The sequence below is a fragment of the Pollachius pollachius genome (genome assembly GCF_949987615.1).
Source record: "Pollachius pollachius genome assembly, chromosome: 16".
Classification (NCBI taxonomy): domain Eukaryota; kingdom Metazoa; phylum Chordata; class Actinopteri; order Gadiformes; family Gadidae; genus Pollachius; species Pollachius pollachius.
Genome location: NC_136949.1, coordinates 19,222,745 through 19,246,266, shown reverse-complemented (window position 1 = coordinate 19,246,266; position 23,522 = coordinate 19,222,745). Strand labels below are relative to the sequence as shown.

General features: G+C 41.4%; 1 protein-coding gene across 4 annotated transcripts; it reads left to right on the top strand.

The window, feature by feature from the left end:
• Nucleotides 1-7,304: 7,304 nt before the first annotated feature.
• Nucleotides 7,305-20,718, top strand: acp1 (acid phosphatase 1). 4 transcript variants are annotated; one of them, XM_079753847.1, is made up of 7 exons: nt 7,305-7,456; nt 8,332-8,392; nt 10,065-10,138; nt 14,868-14,981; nt 17,048-17,109; nt 18,755-18,860; nt 20,422-20,718. In XM_079753847.1, exons 2-7 carry the CDS (start codon nt 8,350-8,352, stop codon nt 20,497-20,499), a joined length of 477 nt encoding a protein of 158 aa, XP_079609973.1. In that variant the 5' UTR covers nt 7,305-7,456; nt 8,332-8,349; the 3' UTR covers nt 20,500-20,718. The 4 variants fall into 4 exon arrangements, with proteins under 4 accessions (XP_079609973.1, XP_079609972.1, XP_079609970.1 ...); XM_079753846.1 differs by lacking the exon at nt 14,868-14,981 and adding an exon at nt 15,039-15,152 and having other exon boundaries at nt 8,302-8,392; XM_079753844.1 differs by having other exon boundaries at nt 8,302-8,392.
• The last annotated feature ends 2,804 nt before the right edge of the window (nt 20,719-23,522 follow it).

The following is a 23,522-nucleotide window of genomic DNA, read 5'->3' as shown; positions in this document are numbered from 1 at the left end:
ACTAGGTAATCTCAACTGGGCCTGATTACGGTTGCCTAGTGTACATACGTCATCACTAGTAATGGATTTTAAAATTATTTTCCTTGATTCAGTTCGCCAAGAAGACTCGTTCAGAATCGTTTGTTCGTTCGTTCAGTCGAGTTCCAGGAGCGGTGAATCGAATCATGGAATGCACGATTCTCAGCTGAGTCAGTGGAACGATCGTGGAAGTCGGTGATCAATCAACACAACATTACAACTTTAATGAAACGCAGCGGGATGGGGCGTTGTAGTTGATTATTGGATGTTTAACATATCAGCAAGATAATAGACTTCATTTAGTAATGATGGTGGGGGTCCAGGGTGGAGAATGAACCATGAAAGAACGAGACAGATTGACAAGACATTCAAATATTTGTTTAACCTGGCATGACACAGAAAGTACAACAGCAGCATGCATTTAGCCTTTCACTGATATTGAATCGTATTATCGTACGCTCGCTCACTAAGGCTCTTCCCTGTTCACCACTCACAGTCAGTGAATGAACAGCAAGTCAGCGACAAGTGGGTCTGGGGGAGTCGAGTCTGAGATCAAACGAGATGAACCAGACACACGAGAGAGAAGAATCAGTTTGGTTCGTTCTTGTTAAAGATTCGTTCATTCGAACTGATTCGGTTGCCAACGACCCATCACTAGTCATCACGTCGTAATACGCAACCACCAAGCAACCGCTGCTTAGTAGAACAACAATGGAGAACAACAAAGAGAACCCGTTAACCGCTTGCTGCCATGTTTATTGTTTAATGGCGTAGAAGGGTCGCATGGACTATACATCATCCAGCTCAGGTTGAGTATCCGTGCATGTGCACGTGTCAGCTCATTAACATCTGTACCGTGGCCTGAGCACACCTCTCCGAAGTGTACTCAGGCCACGGAATTGAACTGTACTTGAGTACGGATGGTGTGCTCACACTAGCCACACAATCTAGACTTTAGGGGGCAAACGTACTTGACGGTAGAGATACGGTACAGATGACCCAGTGTGAGTGGGTAGTGGATCACACCATTAGAATGTTAATTAAATTAAATTGCTGATTTGTGATTGGTTGCAAGGCGTAGATGCGGCTGACCGCCCTTCCTGCTTGTTTTCCTCAAAAAAAAATTAAAAAAAAAAAAAGCGGCATAAATTGGTAAAAAACACTTCAGAGGAATTCAAAGAACTAGTACACATGGTATGGATGATTAGGTGAATGCTGCATGGAGCACTCAACCATTGTTCTTCTTAAGTTTTATTCTTTCTTTCTTTCTTCTTTATTATTCTCTACAAACTTTGGGACTTATCTCCGTCCTAAATTTTCACCTAGAGACTCCGTTCCAATTTTAAAATGTTCAGATTAGCTTGAAATCGCGTGCTTATTTTCAGAATTTTAAGTTAAAAAGTATAAAAAAAATTAAATTAAAAATAAAACTTTGTAAGATAAAAAAAATATCTTAGATATTATATAAGATATATATATATGTAGTCAAGGCGGGGCCCTATTGTTGTTAAGGTCGCCTTAACCATACAGTGCTGGGGGAAACACTGAGGTACACTTTGCACTGCAATACATTTGACCATTCCAATTTTTCAGTAGTGCAGGGCAATGCATTTGACCTTTCAGATTCTTCAGTTCAATTAATTTTACATTTCTGCATTTTTAGTAATGCTTTACGCTGTTCGTTCAGCTGCCACTTTATTTGTTTCCAGCCATTTACATTTTCTTAAATGGTGTTCATGTTAAAATTGTTTACTCCAATTCGACTTTTGAACTTTTGTTCAAATCCCTTCACTTGATTTAAGCCCTTTAACATTTCTTTACGTCTTAGACTATGTGTCTTTATTAAAACAGATTTTCAACCTCACTTTGCACTACAGCACTCACTGCATTTTCAGCAGGAAATGCATTTTTTAGTTTACCTCGCAACAGTGAAACTGAATTATGATTGCTTATTTTTTATCCTCAAAGGTGGCAAAAGTGAGTTTTGGCCTTAACAATCTCCCCTCTTGATACCTGGCTATTTTAAAAAAAAGTTGCTGCATCTTTTATATTATTTACGGTAACTGGTAATCTACTTGTGTGGACTTCCTGGAAACATGGACCTACCGGGGAAGGCATAGACTTGGAAAACAGGCTTTTTTAATAAACTCCCGATATGCTAACTTAATTGTTGATGCTTTGTTTTATGTGTAGCGACTCTAGTGTTGCCAGTGGATTATAATCTCTCCACCTAGTCCTGGGCCTTCCACAAGGTATCCTCCCCACTGGACGTGCCAGGAACATCACCCTGTGGAGGTGCCCAGTGGGCAACCTTACCAGATGCCACCTTAACTGACTCCTTTATAAGCAGAGGGGCAGCGGCTCTAATCCAAGTTCCTCAGGGATGGCCCTGAGTAGTGTCGCATCTCCCGGGGGACCTGGTCATATGCCTTCTCCAAATCGACAAAACACATGTAGACCAGTGGGGCATACTCCCAGGCCCCCTCCAGGATCCTTGCGAGAGTGAAGAGCTGTTCCGTGGTTCCACGTCCGAGCCGTATACCGCATTGTTCCTCTTCAATCTGTGGTTCGAGGATCGGCCAAACCCTCCCTTCCAGCACCTTGGGGTAGACTTTACCAGGGAGGCTGAGTAGTATGATGTAATTGGCACACACTCTCTGGTTCCCCTTTCTGAACAGAGGAACCACCAACCCGGTTTGCCACTCCTTTGTCACTGTCCCAGACTCCCACGCAATGTTGAATAGGTGTGTCAACCAAGAAAGCCCCTCAACACCCATAGCTTTCAGCATTTCTGGCCGGATCTATTCAATCTCTGGGGCTTTGCCACTGTGTTTGACTACCTCTGTGACTTCCACCAGGGAAATTGACGGCAAACCCCCATCAGCCTGAATCTCTGCTGCCTCAATCAGAAAGTGTTTCTTAAAGCATTTGGCTACCTCCTCAGTTGAGGTCAACAGAGTCCCATCCTTACTCTACACATGGTCCCCCATTTACCCCTCCTGAGGTGCTGAATGGTTTCCAGAAACACTTTGGTGCCGACTGAAAGTCCTTCTCCATGGCCTCTCCAAACTTCTCCCACACCCGCTGCTTTGCCTCCGACAAGGCAATGGCTGCAGCCCTTCGAGCCCATTGGTACCCTGCAACTGCCTCAGGAGTCATCCAGGATAACATATCCCGAAAGGCCTCCTTCTTCAGTTGGACGGCTTCCCTGACCACCGGTGTTCACCATGGTGTCCGAGGGCTACCGGCCCTTGAAGCACCTTAGACCTTAGCTCACAGATCACCGACGCAGCTTAAGCAATGGAAGTTTTGAACACTGCACACTCTAGTTCAATGCACCCAACCTCGGCAGGAATGCCAGAAAAGCTAAGCCGGAGGTGTGAGTTGAAGATCCCTAGGACGGCGGCCTCCCCCAGACGTTCCCAATTCACCCGCACTACCCGTTTGGGATTACCAGGTCTGTCCAGAGTCTTCCCCCATTCCCTGATCCAACTCTCCAGATGGTGGTCGGTTGACAGTTCCACCCCTCTCTTCACCCGAGTGTCCAAAACATGCAGACTCAGATCAGATGATACCATCACGAAACCGATCATCGATTTTCAACCTAGGGTGCTCTGGTACCAGGTAGACTTATGAGCATCCTTATGTTTGAACATGGTGTTTGTTATTGACAATCCATGGCTAGCACAGAAATCCAACAACAGACGACCGCTCGGGTTTAGATCAGGGAGGCCCATCACGCCTCTCCTGGTGTCTCCATCGTCCATTCAGGGTCTTCAAGAAGGCCGAATACTCTGTACTGCTGTTCGGTACGCACAAACAACAGTCTTGAGTTTTTCCCCCCCCCCCACCACCTTGGGCGGGCGGGCTCCGTGCAAACCCGGCAACCAAGCGCTCGCCGAGCCCTCCTTTTTGATACACGTAATGTCAAATAAACAATTTACTTTGATAGTGTTTTGATCCGTGTGCAGGTCTGATAGGATAGAAAACCATACACATGCATTGTATGAAACTAGCTTGAGTAGTAAAAGTCCTTCCAATACAGACTTAATTATGTCATTTTATTTCCTTTTCTAGATGTCGTACCGTCATAAGCTATATGTAAATGTACCACTCCAGCGTTTTTTGGTTCAATGTTGAGCTGGAGCTGGAGCAGGACTTCAAACTGTAATCTTTTCACAACTTTAGTTTCAGAATAAATCTTTTGATACTTAGTATCTGTCTCTGGAATTTTACTGTTTAGTTTGAATGTCTACGGAATGTAACTATTACCTACATGGAAAAACGTGGTATGATTAGATAATTATTCATGCTCACAATCTGTTAGAAACTCCAATATGGCCCTTTTTTTTGCATCGAAAATTGTACCAAAAGATAATGTACAAAACCAGAGTAAACATAGAAGTTGAGGAAGTGTGCAATCAATGTCAAAAACAAAATATCTTACCATCAAGAATCGGTGATGTAATGGAACTAATATTGCACTAATTTGGCACATTACAAACAGGCTTTAACAATCACACAATTCAATTTGATCAATAACTTTTTCAAAGGAGCCCAAAAACGGTGGGTTTTGAACCCTCAGTGGCTGGTTCATCTTCCTCCTAGGGGTTGGGGGAATCAGGGCTACCGATGGAGAAGAGGTACCTGAGGTGCAGCGGTGGGGTCTGGCAGCGGCCTCAACCATCCCCTGAAAGATAACAATTGAGATGGAATTATATGGCAGAACGGGGTTGTATAGCAACATGTTATGTAGCCTACAATATATAATAACTTAAATAATATCTTATATATATACAGTGGGGCAAAAAAGTATTTAGTCAGCCTCCAATTGTGCAAGTTCTCCCACTTAAAAAGATGAGAGAGGCCTGTCATTTTCACCATAGGTATACCTCAGCTATGAGAGACAAAATGAAAAAATCTAGAAATCTAAAATCTAGAAAATCACATTGTCTGATTTTTAAAGAATTTATTTGCAAATTATGGTGGAAAATAAGTATTTGGTCAATAACAAAAGGTCATCTCAATACTTTGTTACATGCCCTTTGTTGGCAATGACAGAGGTCAAACGTTTTCTGTAAGTCTTTACAAGGTTTTCACACACTGCTGCTGGTATTTTGGCCCATTCCTCCATGCAGATCTCCTCTAGAGCAGTGATGTTTTTGGGCCACACGGACTTTCAACTCCCTCCAAAGATTTTCTATGGGGTTGAGATCTGGAGACTGGCTAGGCCACTCCAGGACCTTGAAATGCTTCTTACGAAGCCACTCCTTCGTTGCCCGGGCGGTGTGTTTGGGGTCATTGTCATGCTGAAAGACCCAGCCACGTTTCATCTTCAGTGCCCTTGCTGATGGAAGGAGGTTTTCACTCAAAATCTCACGATACATGGCCCCATTCATTCTTTCCGTCATACGGATCAGACGTCCTGGTCCCTTGGCAGAAAAACAACCCCAAAGCATGATGTTTCCAACCCCATGCTTCACTGTAGGTATGGTGTTCTTTGGATGCAACTCAGCATTCTTTCTCCTCCAAACACGACGAGTTGAGTTTTTACCAAAAAGTTATATTTTGGTTTCATCTGACCATATGACATTCTCCCAATCCTGTTCTGGATCATCCAAATGCTCTCTAGCAAACTTCAAACGGGCCCGGACATGCACTGGCTTTAGCAGGGGGACACGTCTGGCACTGCAGGATTTGAGTCCCTGGCGGTGTAGTGTGTTAGTGATGGTAGCCTTTGTTACTTTGGTCCCAGCTCTCTGGAGGTCATTCACTAGGTCCCCCCCTGTGGTTCTGGGATTTTTGTTCACCGTTCTTGTGATCATTTTGACCCCACAGGGTGAGATCTTGCGTGGAGCCCCAGATCGAGGGAGATTATCAGTGGTCTTGTATGTATTCCATTTCCTAATAATTGCTCCCACAGTTGATTTCTTCACACCAAGCTGTTTACCTATTGCAGATTCAGACTTCCCAGCCTGGTGCAGGTCTACAATTGTGTTTCTGGTGTCCTTTGACAGCTCTTTGGTCTTGGCCATAGTGGAGTTTGGAGTGTGACTGTTTGAGGTTGTGGACAGGTGTCTTTTATACTGATAAGGAGTTCAAACAGGTGCCATTAATACAGGTAACAAGTGGAGGACAGAGGAGCCTCTTAAAGAAGAAGTTACAGGTCTGTGACAGCCAGAAATCTTGCTGGTTTGTAGGTGACCAAATACTTATTTTTCACCATAATTTGCAAATAAATTCTTAAAAAATCAGACAATGTGATTTTCTGGATTTTTTTTTTCATTTTGTCTCTCATAGCTGAGGTTTACCTATGATGAAAATTACAGGCCTCTCTCGTCTTTTTAAGTGGGAGAACTTGCACAATTGGTGACTGACTAAATACTTTTTTGCCCCACTGTATATATATATATATTTCTACCAAAATAAATGGAGTATGACACTGGTTTGTCAAAAACTACAACATATTGATCCGACATTCACCAGGCTACATAGCATTTTTAAAACAATAACTATTACATTACTTGGCAAGTGATTATAGCTAATCTTCAAACGTGGAGTCCCTTGATCGATGGAACATATGGATATAATTGTAACATTGTTCAGATTCCAAAGACAACAACCTACAAGTTTCACGCCATAAATCGACATACCATCAAAAGGGGGAAATGGGACATGGAAATATGTCCAGTACTGTGATCATCCATGTTGTAAAGTTTGCTAGCTAGCCGGTTCGCTAGCTAGAGCCATGCATACTAGGGATTTTGTGGTTGTGCTCGTTATAAAGAGAATTTCTATACTACATTGAAACAGCAAAATGATAATGTGATTGTCATCATTTTTTTTGTTTAATAATGAAGAAAACACTTACTTTTTTTTTTTACTTTTTTTTTTTTTTTTTTACTTACTTTTTATTTGTTTCACTACGGCTCCTTTCAGCTGCCCACCCCTCCTTTCTCCAGCAAAAAACAATAACATAAAATGGCTAATAAAACGTTTGATGTGGCGTTTTGAAAAGAGAAAACATATATTATTTTAGTACATGACATAAAGATAATTATGAGCCTTTGAGTGATATCCAGACATTTTTTGCGGAGACACATTCCTGTTCCCCACTTGTATTGGAGTGAACGGAGATATCTACTTCTGGGCCCCTTGAATCGAGGGACCCGTCCACAGCCCGCTTAAACAGCTGCAATACCAGGCTTGGCCGCTGAGCACTGGTGGATTGCGGAAGTATGCACGGTTCCTGGAGGCGTGGTTTCAATGGAGAGAAAGTAATTATTTTCTGGTCCAAGTCTTTATATGCCTCGGATTACACATATATTGTTTGTGGATTTAAATGATAATTTTTCATGCAAAGAAAACTAAACATTTTCGTGAAGAAGTTTGATAATGTTAGGTTTTTTCCAAGGGGAGGATAAAAGCATCAAAAGAGGTGAAAACGCTTATAAGTTGCGGCATGTGGAGAGTTTCAGTTATGCCGATGGGGAGATTGTCGGTCTTGTCCACGCCAGTCGCAGGGAGCGTGACGGCACATACGAGACAAGACTTTCTCATTGTGTTTTCTCTACAGCCTTTAACTGTAGAGAACCAGAAAATAATTACTTTCTCTCCATTGAAACCCATTCCTATTTTTCGATCTCATAGGTCCCGTGGGCTCTACCGGGAGGGGCGTGAATTCGTGAACTCTATTGGGCTACTTTTAATCACGCACCGGCTCGCTATTGTCTTCAAGACACACACACACACACACACACACACACACACACACACACACACACACACACACACACACACACACACACACACACACCAGCAGTGCAGGGCAATACATTTGACCTTACAGATTCTTCAGTTCAATTCATTTTACATCTCGCATTTTTAGCAATGCTTTGCGCTTTTCATTCATCGGTCGCTTTATTTGTGTCCAACCATTAACATTTTCTTAAATGGTGTGCATGTTGACGTTGTTTACTCCATTTAGACTTTTGAACTTTTGTTCAAATCCCTTCACTTGATTTAAGCCATTTGACGTTTCTTTATGTCTTAATCTATGTGGCTTTATTAAAAATATATTTTCAACCTCACTTTGTACTACAGCACTCACCGCATTTTCTGCAGGAAATGCATTTTCTAGTTATTGTTAGTATCGTTAGTATTAGTGTTATCATTAATAATGATAATGAATATAATTATTTAGTTATTTAGTTATTGAACTCCATGGATTTAAGAATAACATCACAATAATAGTTTGTAATAAGTAGTAGTCATTTTTAACAGGCACACATGTCGTATCCTATTGATTGGCAGAGGACCCTCCAAAGCAACATGGCGGCCACTGGTGGGAAGTCTGTTTTGTTCGTGTGTTTGGGTAAGACGGCTCTGGCTCCTCGTCACAGCTCACTACGATGACAAATAACATGTTTTAACGTATATCATATTAATATTTTCAAAAAGATGTCACGGTTGGCCAAAGACCATCTGTGCCAGCCCTTAACCAGATTAATGAAACGTCAACCAACAGAGCTATCACATACTAGCTGGCAGGTTCTACATCAATATTATTATTATATTATTTACTGCTAACAGGCCGGGCTTAGGTTAAATGTTTAAAATTGTGTGACCCGTTTCCCCGCAGTGCCGACGGGTTTTGACGCTATTGTCTAAAAAGGACAACTCTTAGCTGGCTCTGGGTCGAAGTTTATTTAAGTGCCTGGTTAATATTCAATAATTAACCTTCAGCTGCGCCACATACAGCGCTGCTTGAGGTGACTGATCCATATTGGGTACAATTGTTCAAGTGACCTTAAATCAGGTTGTCAATAAGTGAGTGACGTAGATTACACTGTAATTGACTCCGCTCTACGTCACACACGTGCGATGGCACACATCACACATGACGTGTTGATTTGTGTAGCCATGTCATCTGCTAGTGTTGCTCCACTGTGCTTTATTCAGTCCAGAGTCAACACAGACGTCAACCAGGACAAGTTGGAGCACTTCATGCTTGGAGTTGCTGACTTCATTTTCCAGCAGGACTTGGCACTTGCCCAAACTGCCAAAAGTACCAAAAACTAGTACAATGTCCATGGGATTACTGTGCTTGATCGTCCATCAAATTTGCCTGACCTGAACCCCATAGAGAAGCTATGACAAGAGAAAGATGAGACATGAGACCGAACAATGCAGAAGAGCTGAGGGCCGCTACTGAAGCGTCCTGGTCTTCCATAACCCCTCAGCCACGTCGCATTGAGGCAGTAATCCATTCAAAAGGGCCCAAACCATGAATGAGGCGTGATTATTATTTTCAGAGGGCTGACATATCAGTATTTAAAAACCTTATTTATTGATTTCATGTAATATTCAAATTTTCTGATAATTTCAATTTGAGGTTTTCATAAGAAGTAAACCATAATCATCAAAATTATAGCAAAAAAAGGCTTGGAATATCTCACTTTCCATGTAATGAGTCTATATTATATATTAGTTTCACCTTTTAAGTTGAATTATTGAAATAAATTAACTTTTAAACGATATTCTATTTTTTTTAGAGTTTCACCTGTATCTGTGAAGGGCCAATATTGGCATTTCACAGATCAAGTACAGAAATTTGGTCCCTAATTCATTTATATATTTTTTCCATTGCCTTGCAGAGACATAGTTGCTAGTAGCTCCCCTTCATGTGAGGGAAAGGAAGTTTCAAATCTTTCCAATGTAGATTTTTTTCTAATATTGAAAATGGGTGCTTGAATTATTCTTGCAATTTTTGTGGTGTATCATCACTGGAATGCAATTACTTTAAGTTGCTATAACCAAATCCCCCTCAGGTGAACAGGAGCTAGGCTACTGCCTCTCTGCACGTCAATGCACACGGCTAATGGAATGCAAAAGCTAACCAAGCCATCGTAAAATTATGAATTTAGAATCAAACAACTTTACAGATATCTGTGTATCACTTTTTAAATGTACATGTCCAAATATTTTGCTCATGCCCCATGGCTGATTGTCAATCATGCTTTGTTTCTTCTTGTGTCTTTTAAAAGGGAATATTTGCCGATCCCCGATTGCTGAAGCAGTATTCCAGAAGATGGTGACTGATGCTGGGTCTGTGGACAAGGTGAGAACATGGGGATTTACATTTTAGAATAACTATTTACAAGTTATCATTCATTTGTATTCATGTTTTGGTGATGATATACATATCATAGTCTTATCATATATTTTCCAAAACTTATAAAAAGCAGTATTTTCTAACCAATGTCAATCCTTATTACGAGTGGTCGAGTTGTAAAAGAAAGCCAGGGGGGAGGTTGAATTTGAACTTTTAGGGACATATCATTTGTGCTGATGACAGCGCATATGATGGGAGACCAACAGTGTGATAATTATTATTATTTTTATTATTATTATTATTATATATTTTTTGGGATAAAATAAGAGTGATGACTACTGTCATCCCTCTTTGTTTATCTTAAAAAACGCATCTGATCGGACGCGTCACACGATTCGGAGGCATGCATCACATTTAAAGATTTTAAAAACTTAAAAACTTTGATTCTTATTTTCTCTTTATCAAAAATGCATTCGGCAGGGAAGGGAGACTAGCGTTGCTCACGGGTTGGAATGAAAGGGAGAAAAGGGGACAGAGTTGTCTGCGGAAGCGATGTCTGAGATGCAGAGACATCTTCATGCTACCAGTGTCTGTCTCGTACGGTATGGAATGAGAGCTCGTGAAGGAACTATTGCGCAAGCACGCAGCAAGCGTGCCTGCGTGCTTGCGCAATAGCATACTGCCCAAGAATGCAGTATCGCTGTCAAATCTGTCCCTGGGAAAAGTGACGTTGCGCCGAATTGAAAAAGGAACTACGTTTCGTTACCATATTTTCAGTAGTTACCGTATTTTCCGCACTATAAGGCGCACTTAAAAGCCGGTAATTTTCTCAAAAAACGACAGTGCGCCTTATAATCCGGAGCGCCTTATATATGGATCAATTGGTTAATTGGTTGATCCATACTGGTTGTAAACGGCGCTCTGTCAAAATGTTTCAGTATGAAAAACCAATAAAAACAATTTAATAATAATAATAAAATGTTTCACTACGACTACGATAAAGCCACACCGCTTGCAGCATTACGGCTATCGTAGTCAGTGCACACAGCATTTTACTGCGCTTACTCACAGTCCCACACCACGTCACGTATACAGACTCCAAAATGGCACCTTCCAAGAGACACGCTTACGACGCAGAGTTCAAGCTCAAGGCTGTCAGTCACGCAGTAGAACATGGGAATAGAGCAGCAGCGAGAGAATTCAACATTAATGAATCAATGGTACGGAAGTGGAGGACGCAAGAAGATGACCTGCGCCAAGTAAAGAAAACTAAACAGAGTTTCCGAGGGAACAAAGCAAGATGGCCACAGTTAGAGGACAAACTCGAACAGTGGGTTGTTGAACAGAGAGCAGCAAGTAGAAGTGTCTCTACAGTCACTATTCGAATGACGGCAACAGCGCTAGCACGGGAAATGAACATCGATGAATTTCGAGGCGGTCCTTCTTGGTGCTTTCGTTTTATGAAAAGACGTAAACTCTCCATCCGCAGACGAACTACCGTCTACCGTCTCTCCATCTAGTGGATGCATAACACATCCCCAGTCAAACGTTTGACTGCAGTATCTTCTATGCTATGCGCCTTATAATCCGGTGCGCCCTATTTATGAAAAAAGTTCTAAAATAGGTCATTCATTGAAGGTGCGCCTTATAATCCGGTGCGCGTTATAGTGCGGGAAATACGGTACTCCTAACTTGAGTCTCTCTTGACTTACCTTCCGTGGTACTTTTTGTCCTCTAAAGCCAAAGTCCCTCAGATAAAGCTTTCCTTGTCGCTTGGCCATGATGCTGAAATCACTTGTGCATGCTGCGTTGCTATGTCGCTGACTGAAGTGACATCAATTTGTGTCCACAGTATTTTAGCCTACTCAATATGCGCAAAAACTAAATGTTAATAGCGGTTATATATATATATATCCACATTAATTGATAAAATAACAGGTGATGGTTAGGGGGGATGGCTGTTTCAGAAGGCGGATGATTTTGATCATTTTAATTCCAAAGGGGATGCCATCCCCCCTTATCCCCCCTCAACTCAAGTGCTGCTTATTACACACATTAAGGAGGAAGATTGTGTATTTTATTTTGTTCTACTTTTCAACATTGAAATTAGGGATGCGTCGATACTCAGAAATAGGCCCGCTACTGTGTTCATGTACACATACTCATTTAACTTCTCAGATACAACCACCCGACACCACTTAATGCGCTGTGACGTACATTGAAACACTCACACAACACTGGTACTAAAAAAGTATCACAAAGTTACCGTGCCCCGTTACAAGGGCGAAAACACCCCCTCTTTCCTAGAGAGGGGTATGTTTTTTAAACTGTAATGGTATTAGTAAGTACTCATACCAGTATTCGGTATCGGTCGAGTACCCAACTTTAAGTACTTAATACATTTTATTTGAGAACTTGGTCAGACAAAAAGCAGAATGGGTGCATCCCTGATTTATATTGAGCCAAGGTAAATGTTTGACTGCATTAGGAAACCAAGCCATTAAATGAATGTGTGATCTTTATTCAAACTGGCTGTGCCTTCATTTGTTAATGCACATTTTTAAACTCACTAAATGCACATTTCATTTATTGCATGAGACAGATGATTTATTGCACTTTAGTTATGTTAAAGTGTTATTCCGGCGAAAATAACACCAAACCGCTGCAGTAGCATAACTAGTGTCCCTACACATAAAACAAAGCATCAACAACGTAGTTAGAGCACTGGGAGGTTATTTTAAAAATACTGTTTTACAAGTCTGTGCCTTACAAGTATCAAGAGGGAAAAATTGTTAAGTTGATTTTTTTGGCGCCTCTATTATATTATTTACGGTAGCCGGTAATCGATTTGTGTGGACTTCATGGAAACATGGAACACATTTTATGTGTAGGGACCCTAGTAATGCTACTGCAGAGGTTTGGTGCTATTTTGACCAATATTAGTGGTTAAAAAATTTAGATTTGGAAGTGTTCACACTGCCCCTAGCCAATAACATGAAGCCATTTTGGATGTTACATTGCTCCGGGCATTCACGGGCAAGCTCTATACTCGATTATCAACGAAAAAATTGTCTGGAGAGCTTATTTTATGGGTCTTCATGCCGCAAAAAGATCCTTGATTCAATCTTCCCCAGAATTACACTTTAAGTACCGTATTTTCCGCACTATAAGGCGCACTTAAAAGCCGGTAATTTTCTCAAAAAACGACAGTGCGCCTTATAATCCGGAGCGCCTTATATATGGATCAATTGGTTAATTGGTTGATCCATACTGGTTGTAAACGGCGCTCTGTCAAAATGTTTCAGTATGAAAAACCAATAAAAACAATTTAATAATAATAATAAAATGTTTCACTACGACTACGATAAAGCCACACCGCTTGCAGCATTACGGCTATCGTAGTCAGTGCACACAGCATTTTACTGTGCTTACTCACGGAAGGTCACACTATACGATCACAGAGCCAGGAAATCGGGCAGAAGACTGGCCACACTACAAGATTCGAGGGTGCGATGCTCTACTTTGTATCATTCACATTTGCAAGATATTTAAAAAATCTAAGGTTTGGAACTGCGTAATTGTGTTTTACTTTTTTGTCATAAAGGTTCCAGTTTTATATCTGCTAAATGCAGCAACTCGTCCTCACAGTTGCGTTGCGCGTGACGAGCTATACAATTAGCACAGCTCCATCTAGTGGATGCATAATGCATCCCCAGTCAAACGTTTGACTGCAGTATCTTCTATGCTATGCGCCTTATAATCCGGTGCGCCCTATTTATGAAAAAAGTTCTAAAATAGGTCATTCATTGAAGGTGCGCCTTATAATCCGGTGCGCGTTATAGTGCGGGAAATACGGTAGTCAGCATTCACAGGGTTTGTAACTTTCTGATCAACAGCATAGTGAACAAACACAGAGGGTATCAACGTCTCAACAGCATAGTGAACAAACGCAGAGGGTATCAACGTCTCAACAGCATAGTGAACAAACACAGAGGGTATCAACGTCTCATCAGCATAGTGAACAAACACAGAGGGCATCAACGTCTCAGCAGCACGGTGAACAAACACAGAGGGTATCAACGTCTCATCAGCATAGGGAACAAACACAGAGGGTATCAACATCTCATCAGCATAGTGAACAAACACAGAGGGTATCAACGTCTCTGAACAGACGTTCTTAAATAGCTTATTGGTCAGAAGTTGCTGTAAAATTGTCTCACGATATTCCAGACATCACGGTATTCCGGACACTTGACATTTTCTCGCAAATTCTATATATAAATACTTCTGTGTCATGGGCAGTTTATATACTGCTGTCATCCTTGATCCCTCCTCTTTCGACCACTCCCTTCTTTAAAGAGTCTGGTTATGGAGAAATCTAAGCAAGTTCCCAATATAAACCTTTAGAAAATAGCAGGGGTAAAGTTTTTTTATCACTTAAAATTTAAATACAAAGTTCTCCATTTGTTTTACCGCCCCCGGAAATAATAGATTTAGTAGTGCTTTTCAAGTTATGAAGGAGCACCAGAGATCTTCCTTTCAATGAGAATCAGATGGAACATGTCGAGAATGTCGACCAGCCAACCAACCGACCCACATCCAGCCCCAATCCAGTCTGATGTTTAACTTGAAACCAAAAACAATACAAATTCAATAAAATACTGTTGTAACATTGTTCAGCTCTGCGGCCATGCATCCTAACCAGAGAAGGTTTTCCATTCCCTTCCCTGCCTAGTGGAGGATAGACAGTGCTGCAACCTCCACCTATGAGATTGGAAGTCCTCCCGACAACCGCGGGCAGGCCTGCATGAAGAAGCACGGCGTGCCCATCAGCCATGTAGCCCGTCAGGTACTAACACCAAACTGTTAGCAGCAACTAGCCCCCCCCCCGCTTTGTGTTTTGCAGTGGGTCATAGACAGTGGTGCCACATCTGACTGGAATACAGGCGGTTCACCGGACAGCCGCAGTCTGGCCTGCCTAAGGTTGCATGGCATTGAGACAAGCCACAGGGCACGACAGGTATAAGTGTGTGTGTGTGTGTGTGTGTGTGTGTGTGTGTGTGTGTGTGTGTGTGTGTGTGTGTGTGTGTGTGTGTGTGTGTGTGTGTGTGTGTGTGTGTGTGTGTTAATCTCTTCACACGCCTCGATACCTCAGATAATTAGCTAAATACTGTTCCGTAATTTAAATCACAGATCCACTGCTGCTAATTTGGTATTAGTTATTTTATGATGCACTCTCCTCATACAATGTTACTAAATCTGTATGTGGCTATTCTCATGAAACCTTTAACACTTGTATAATGATTTTAATGAATTGTAATTATTTTACAGTGGTAAGAATAAGTTTATGCACCCAGTATTTTAATGAAAAACATCTATTTATTTATGATGCATTATTCATTCACAAAGAAAATTGGTGGCCTCAAAGGTTGGATTTTTCCTCATTTGTTTAATTAAGGCACTAAGATTGATTTCCAAAAGATGATTTTTTTTTATTCCTCTTTTTAGTCAACTTTAGCATGGGTGCATGAACTTATCTTACCACTGTATATTGTGACTCCTGAGTGTGTGCAGAAAAAAAGCTAAGCCATAGCTCTTCCCAAAAGTGTTTGATAGCTCAGTGTGACGATGTGACGATGAGTGACCAGAGTGACGATCATTGTAATGCAATTGTGAACCAGCACCAAATCCTTCCATTTTTTTCTCACTCTCAATTGAGTTCTGAGAAACACCCCTACCCTGCCAAGCACCTCACATCACAACTTTCAGTGTTTCCCATGCATAGACCAACGTGATGCGCAGCGCCACGGAATGAACCCGGAGCGCCACAAATTGATTCTGCTTTTTTTTTCTTTTTTTATGCGATTTTGAACTCTTTCTCCCTGTCATTCTCGTTCACATTTGCACACGCACACAGAGACAAGCGCGCATACATGCCAATGGTGCGCGGGTACACCACCACTTATTGGATACACCCGCGTATCACCGATACACTGCGCACGCACTGACAGCGGATTCGCCCGCGCCTCCTCTCAACGCGCCTCCAAAGGAAAACCCGAAGCAGCGGGATATTTGCGATTAATGTGAAATGCGGTTATAGTTTATATATATATTATGGTGTTAGACCCCCAGCCCGTTGTGCCGGCAATTTGAATTTGCTCTGCAGCAGGGACTGGAGATCGGGAAGTGGGCCGATCCAATTTGAAATGTATTTTGTGCGCGATTACGCGAATGAGCAAACGCGAAACGCCAAGACTCCACGTCCTACAACCCCCGACCCCCCCCCCACGTCCTACAAGTCTCATCAGTCGATGAGACTTGTTGCTAGAGTTAACCAGGTTTGAGCTTGTTTAATCTCTATTTTCTCATCCATTCCCCATTGTTGTCATTTCCTGTCCAACTCCAGATTATGGGTTTGACCCACTGGACCCCTTTGTACGTACTGGGGCTGCGTGGTTTATTCCACCAGTTTCATTAAGTCATGCCCTGTCAAATACTCTGCACAACATCCTTAAAGATGTGCTGCTTTGATCTCCTCTTTATTAACCTGTCAATGTCTGCCTCTCTCTAACCTTTTTGGAGCGTTCTCTATTCATCTATCCATTTTCCAACCACTAATCGTGATATTTAAAAACGGTATATTAAATTAATTCTATAGACTATATCTATGTACATGCATATGACTCATGTTACTCAAATTAATTGTTTAGTGGCTTTATATTGGGAATAAGTGTGTTGTTACTGTGATGAACACTCCAATTTAATTACAGCTGATAGATATGACGCATAGCAACAGTTATGAGACTGTCTGAACATGGGCCCCGGAGAGGCCCTTCTGCATGTCGTGGAGCACATGTCTGTACAGCCCCGAAGTTAACCTTCCCTCTGTCACATCTGTCTTCATCTCGCCTCCAGGTGACCAAGGAGGACTTCATGAACTTTGAGTACATTCTCTGTATGGACGACAGCAACATGAGGTACAGTTATATGGGATGGGGTTGCAAGTGCTCTTTGTTTTTTAATTTTACATTTTTATGAATTCAAATGTACTGGCCAGGCAGGCATTGTCGCAAACAATCCAGAAGGCCTCCTACATCAGATTCAACGGGCCAGCACAAAGCCCACACAGCCTTCATAGCTGCTCATTGGCCAGGGACTTAAATACCATCTTAAACCTTTTTAAAGGCCATAATTAGCGTAATAATTCCATGTGCATTGCAGTGATGTGAAAGCAGGGCAAGGAGAGAAACGTGGTCTTGACAATCATTCAGATGATGAGGGTGACCCTCACAGGCGTATGTTGGCCGTGGATGGAAACGATTGGTCTTTTGTCCGGGGTCGGGCGGGCGGATGGGCCACTGACAAACCAGGTTGCACCAAGACGGATCTCCAGTCCTCCTATTCCCAGACACATCAACACAGTCTCAGTCAGACAGCAACTGAGCCCCACATGTAGATGCAGGCTCCAGCTAATGAGCAATATCCATCCCCCTAAGCTGCTTCCAAAGGCCAGGAGCAGGGTTATGTTATGCTACTTTGAACATTCAAGGATCAGTTTGAGATCACATGCCCATGGCAGATCTGATCTCTAAGCAGCTTACCGAGTTCTTTGGATACCTCGTCTTGCTGTGTTTTTCCCCTCATTCCATTTTTTTAAACTGTGCGCCAAGTGTTAAGCTGACCAGACTGGGAAAAGAGACCTTAGGTTCTAGAGAAAGTGGGTGAAGTCCGCAGAGTAAGTACATAAATAGATTTCATCCTGCTGTCAAGGTGCCTAATCAGGTGACAGTCTGTTCTAGCTGTCCTCTTCCTGCTTTGCTCCTAGTGAAATATGCCGTGGTTATTTTTTTTATTCTACTGCATCATAGGTTATCAGGTTGTTTTCATTGGATTATGGATGGTTTTCACTCTAGTGTCTTGCATTGCAATTGTTTGTTTGAACGCTCAGATCAATAAAAAACCACAACTACCCACATTTCCTTAGTGAAACTTTAAGCAGGTGTCTCAAAGCTGTCTAAACAGATTCAAGTGTCTTTTGTTTCCACTCCGTGTCTTTTGTTTCCACTCTGCTGGCATGCAATCTGTCCAGTGCCAGGAACAATGTTCTAGAAAAAGCGAGTCTATAAAACTTTTAACTGCATCACATACTGATAATCAAGTCCTTGGGGTTAATTTTCACCATCTGCATTTTTCACAGTTGGAGAGCCAGAAGTTGACAAATGGGGTAGCTGGGTAAATGGCTCCTCATAGTGTGCAACGGGTTGGCGTTTCCTGCTTCCTCTCAGACATGCTGATCCTTACCAAACCATTATATACATTAGTGTGCTTTCTATAGATAGATCCATAGACCTGGGATGCACAAGCCCTTACATTCCTGCATTTATTAAGGCTGGACTTTTGGGTGTACCGTCTTTTGGTAAGAATTCCAGAACCTAGCTCAGGGTGTGAGTGGGTAACCAGGCACTCTGGGGGCTCAAGCCCCAGTGTCGTGTGTAGCTGCTGGTGGCGTTCATAATCCCCATCAACAGTCACTGGATCTTTTATTCATAATCTGTTGGACATTGTTTTAATTATTCTTTGTTTTGCTCAGGCTCTGTTTCAACCCTTGTTTTTTCTTTGCAGCGAGCTGAAAAGGAAGGCGAAATCTGTGAGCAACTACAGTGCCAAGATTGAGCTGCTCGGTTCCTATGACCCCCAGAAACAGCTGATCATTAAAGACCCATATTACGTAAGTAGTGTTCTTGTTGGAGTGGGAGCACGCCCCTTTAAATTTGGAGTTGAATCGTGATCGCTCTCCTCTTCCTTTTTAAATGCTGCTCTTCTCGAGATCCCGGAACAAGTGATAAGGATTTGGAGCCTTTTAAATGTTTCTCCTCTCCAACTCTTTATAACCTCAGATCATTGTGTTCCCTCTGACATGCATCAGCCAAGTCTGTACAATGCAAAGATTATTTGGGAGGCTTTTGTTGAAATACCCATTTTATTTGGCATCATCATTCAACGAGAATTGATCTGCTTTGGACCGCTGGCTGTTTGACAATATGATCCAACGAAAACCAACCTTGCCAGTCTTCAAATTATTAGTTTGTGTCCGAAGCACCAGTTGTTGGGCCACTCGTTCCTATTGAAAGGTGGTTAGTTGGCATTCGTATTGACACTGTCACAAATCCTGATGCTGAGAAAATGCATCTCCTGAATTCTTTGTTGTCTTGCAACCTTAACTTCGCCTCTCCTGCCATGGCTGACACCAGCCCTGGCCAACCCTTATGGTGTGTTCCTGAATCCTCCGTTTGACGTCACTTCCGGTCTCAGAGCATTCATAGTTTTCCTGTTCGTCTTCGTGATTGTGGCATGAAATTGGCTAGTCGTTGTTTATTGTTAGCTACATTTGCCTCTTTAGCAAACCAGCCGAAAACAAACAACACAACTTTACATTGAATTGCACGCACAGCAAGACCATGCAATGTATAAACTGGTAAGCGGAATAAAGTAGCAATGTAATCAAGTGTGTAAGAGCATTTAAAATCGACATAAAAATGACCCACGTGGTATGAATACAAAAACAAAAAATCTCTTCATGGGCGCAGCCATTTTGTTGAGAGCGTCATCACTGCTCTCGGTCTACGCTCAGATTTTCAAACGATGAAGACAAAAATGGGACGTGCCTTCGAGAAATGCACCAAGAAAGCTGGGAGATCTTCGACTTTCGACTCGGAAGTCTGGCATTCGAGGATTCAGGAACACACCATTAACTCTCCACTCCCCTCACTAATGTTTCCTTTTCTCTCCTGCATGTTAATTTAGCCCTGTGAATCCTGCCTGATTAGGTCATATTGGGCCTATCATTGGCTTTTGGGGGTAGTTGGAACTAATTGGTGTCGTCTTGGACCCATTGCCTTACAAACAAAAGAAATGTGGTACTAAAATGTGAAGTAGAAATAGTTTACAAACTTATTATGAGGGCCCAGAGACATTGAATGTATACTTGTCAGACATATAAAGGGGGCAAGAGAACATTTGTGATGACCAATAAGTCAAACTCGGTAGTGAAATGCAGTCGTTGGAAGACGCTGAGCTGGTTTTAATTTCAATGATATTGTTTTGTTCCCTGGTCAAGATAAAGAAAATAAACTGCATTGATTAAGATCAATGTAAGATCAATCTAGTTAAAGATGATTATAATATTCTGAGCCGGGCTAGCTCTCAGTTCTTTCAAAACAATGTGAAGCTTGCATATATTAACTTGGTCCCCGTTAAACCTAATTTCTGCCTCCTTATCTCGTCTGAAGGGAAGCCAGGAGGACTTTGAAACAGTCTACGAACAGTGCGTGAGATGCTGCAAAGTGTTCTTGGAGAACAATTCCTAGCAACACCATGACTGGACCAATGCTATGATTGGCCCTCAATGTTCATTATGCTATGTCCTATTCATACTTAACACTCATCAACTGAGCCCAACTAAGCTACTCGTAATAATACACTGGCCAAGATAACCTCTGTTTGTTTGGCAATGATCTTCAGGAGCTGCACTGTATAGGGATATAAGCTGTGTTGTGATGAGAATTGGTCATAAATAAATAGTTTTAAAACAATTGTGACTTTTTGTTTTATTAAAATGTCCATATGATCGATAAAAAGGATTCCCTCTGATTGTCAGGCCAGCCAATAGATGGTGTTACATGACCCAACATTTAAGGAGGTTAAACTGTCTAGGTAAAAAGGTCAAGACCAGGGTCAAAGTTAATGCTGGACTAAATGTTAATCTAGATGGGTATTATGCTGGATGTTATGGGGTACATTTTTTGCCTTTTTCTACAATTATGTCTACATTTTATGCAAAAAGCCAGCGCTATTTAAAACATTCTAGATGTTTGTATTTCTATATGGCCTACACTAAATATGTTTTATAAAAAAGTGAAAAATAAAAGCTTTTAATTTATTAATTTCATTGTAAACCTAAAACAAAGGCTTCTAAAGTAATTCTATATTTAGGAAATGTAATTTTTAAATACAAAATATTAAGCATTTATATGTTGCCTTTTACCATTCCATTCAGTTTCCATTCACACTGGGACTAAATTAATTAAGAGCTTTGACGAAAGCCTTGTCCCTAAAGACGCCTTCACAGATTTGCTCATTTTATTGTCATTGCAAACACAACAGAAGCCATTTATATTATATCAATGTTATAATTTATTAAATATATTTAATTTATTTAAATATATATGCTTTTCAACACCCACTTCATAAATGGCAAACATGGTAGTTAGATTATTCCTTTCATGCTTTGCCTTACAGTATGTACATATTGCACTTTGTATAGATGTTTATAATCTACAGAATATCCACTGGAAACTCCAAAATATATTTGATAGAATATACCACACTAAACCAAGGTTTGTCGGGTGCTATTCATATTTAGTGAGTGGTGACCAGAATATGGTCCTGGGTTGGTTTTATTCTCTCGCAACAACACCCAAAGATTAGAAAATGTTCCTTTTGGTGTAACTAATAATTGAAGAGTAGTGTTCAGTGTTAGCACAAGCAGACGAAGGTAGCAGGCCTTGGCAGAGGTCCTACATGGCGTGTTGTCCAGGATCTAGTGCTGTATGGCAGGCTCAACAAACATAGTAGACACCCCATTCTTCAAAAAAACCCTTGTTCTTTTCAAAGTCAACCGAACACTGAAAAAATAATACATCCCTTTTGATTCTTTTAAGCAAAAAATGAGTGCCACTTTGGTAATTTTCAGAGGTTTGGTCGTGTGTGTCCACCTCCATTTTCCTCTTCCATTTCACTTCCATTTCTTTAAAGTCTTTCTGTGTCTTTGGTTTTACAACCTACTGTAGGTGGTGGACCCTGGTTTAGGGGGGCTGTAGGTGGCGGGCCCCGGGTGTAGGGGACCTGTGAGGGCTAATGATCCATGTCCAGGACGGTCAGACCACTGCAGGACCATTCTGGACCTTGGAAGCAGTCCAAGGCACTTCTTTATAAAGATGTGTTTGTTCTCCTTCTCGTCCTATTCCTCTTTGGCTGAGATTCATGAGCACGGCTACAACCTAGAATGAAGGGGGAGTCGAATTTAGTCCAGAACGAAGCATGTGAAGTCAATAAGGAGAAGGCTTTATTTTCCACAGATGTGCACTGCACGCTTATCACTGCTTACACCCACCCTGTGTTTCTTTATGGAGTCAAGTAATGAGTGCAAGTACACATTGTTTATAAGATCACATGGCCAATAACTGGGTCCCCCATCAGTGCCTGCGGTCCTACTGAAAAAGTACTTATAATTTCCTTTAACTTAAAGGACAAATCCGGTGTAAAATGGATTTGGATATGTTTTGTATGATAATGAGTTGGAACGTTCGTTTTGGAGCACAAAAACCTTATATAGACGCATTCTTCAGTTGGCTGTTTTTAGCCGATTCTATCAAAACGCTATAAACTTGGAACGATAGGGGCATGTGTTATAGTAAAAAACGAAATCGCTATTTTAAACCACCTTAAAGGCTAAAAGTAGCCCGACACTTCTTTGGTAGTATAATAAGGGTCTTAACATATAAAACGAGGCATTGATAACTTTCTAAGTGTACAGATTGTTTATTAAAAAGGAAATTTTAAACACACAATACCATCAGTAGATCACCCGTCGACGCCATCTTGTTTTAAAGACTCGATAGGTAGATTGACGAACACAGAGATTGTAACATCCGTCAGCAACACGCAAGCTCTTTTTACCATAACAAATGCCCCCATCGTTCCAAGTTTATAGCGTTTTGGTATAATCGGCTAAAAACAGCCAACTTAAGAATGCGTCTATACGTATTCTTAAGAATGTTCGTTCCCAAACGAACATTCCAACTCGTTATCATCTTAAACATATCCCAGATCCATTTTACACCGGATTTGTCCTTTAATGCTAAAGGTTACTTAATTTCTGCTGTTTTATCGCTATCTTTAGTAATGTTTATTAATATTTTCAGCTACCATTATATTGTCTGCTTATTTGCCCGTTTTATCTGTACTTGTACTATGACATTTTTCATTTCTTGAACAGCTTACGAAAGTCTTTGATCTTTATCGTCTTCTGTAACATTATGACCTTTGTAATCCAGGCGTTTGTAAATTGGTGGTTTGTTGCTTTTTACACCAGCCGAGAAACATTGCGAAACTCATTCATCCATGCATTTATGTCCGTTCTTGATAACTGTGATTCCCTTTCGGGATGTTTTAGCAAGACATCCCTGAACCGCCTGCCAGTGGTCCAACGTGCTGCCACTCCTGACAAGTCCTCCATGAGGTCACCTGGGACACCTTGCATCATATCCTGACACTGGCTTCCCATCAATTTCAGAATCCTGTTCAGGATTCATTTGAGAATGGTTTAAAG

What these genes read in the sequence shown, in the direction of transcription:
- acp1 (XM_079753846.1), top strand. Translation starts at nt 8,308, where the DNA reads ATGTCGTATCCTATTGATTGGCAGAGGACCCTCCAAAGCAACATGGCG. An exon ending in ATGCTGGGTCTGTGGACAAG is followed by an intron (nt 10,139 to 15,038) that starts GTGAGAACATGG and finishes TGTGTTTTGCAG; the next exon opens with TGGGTCATAGACAGTGGTGC. An exon ending in CAAGCCACAGGGCACGACAG is followed by an intron (nt 15,153 to 17,047) that starts GTATAAGTGTGT and finishes TCTCGCCTCCAG; the next exon opens with GTGACCAAGGAGGACTTCAT.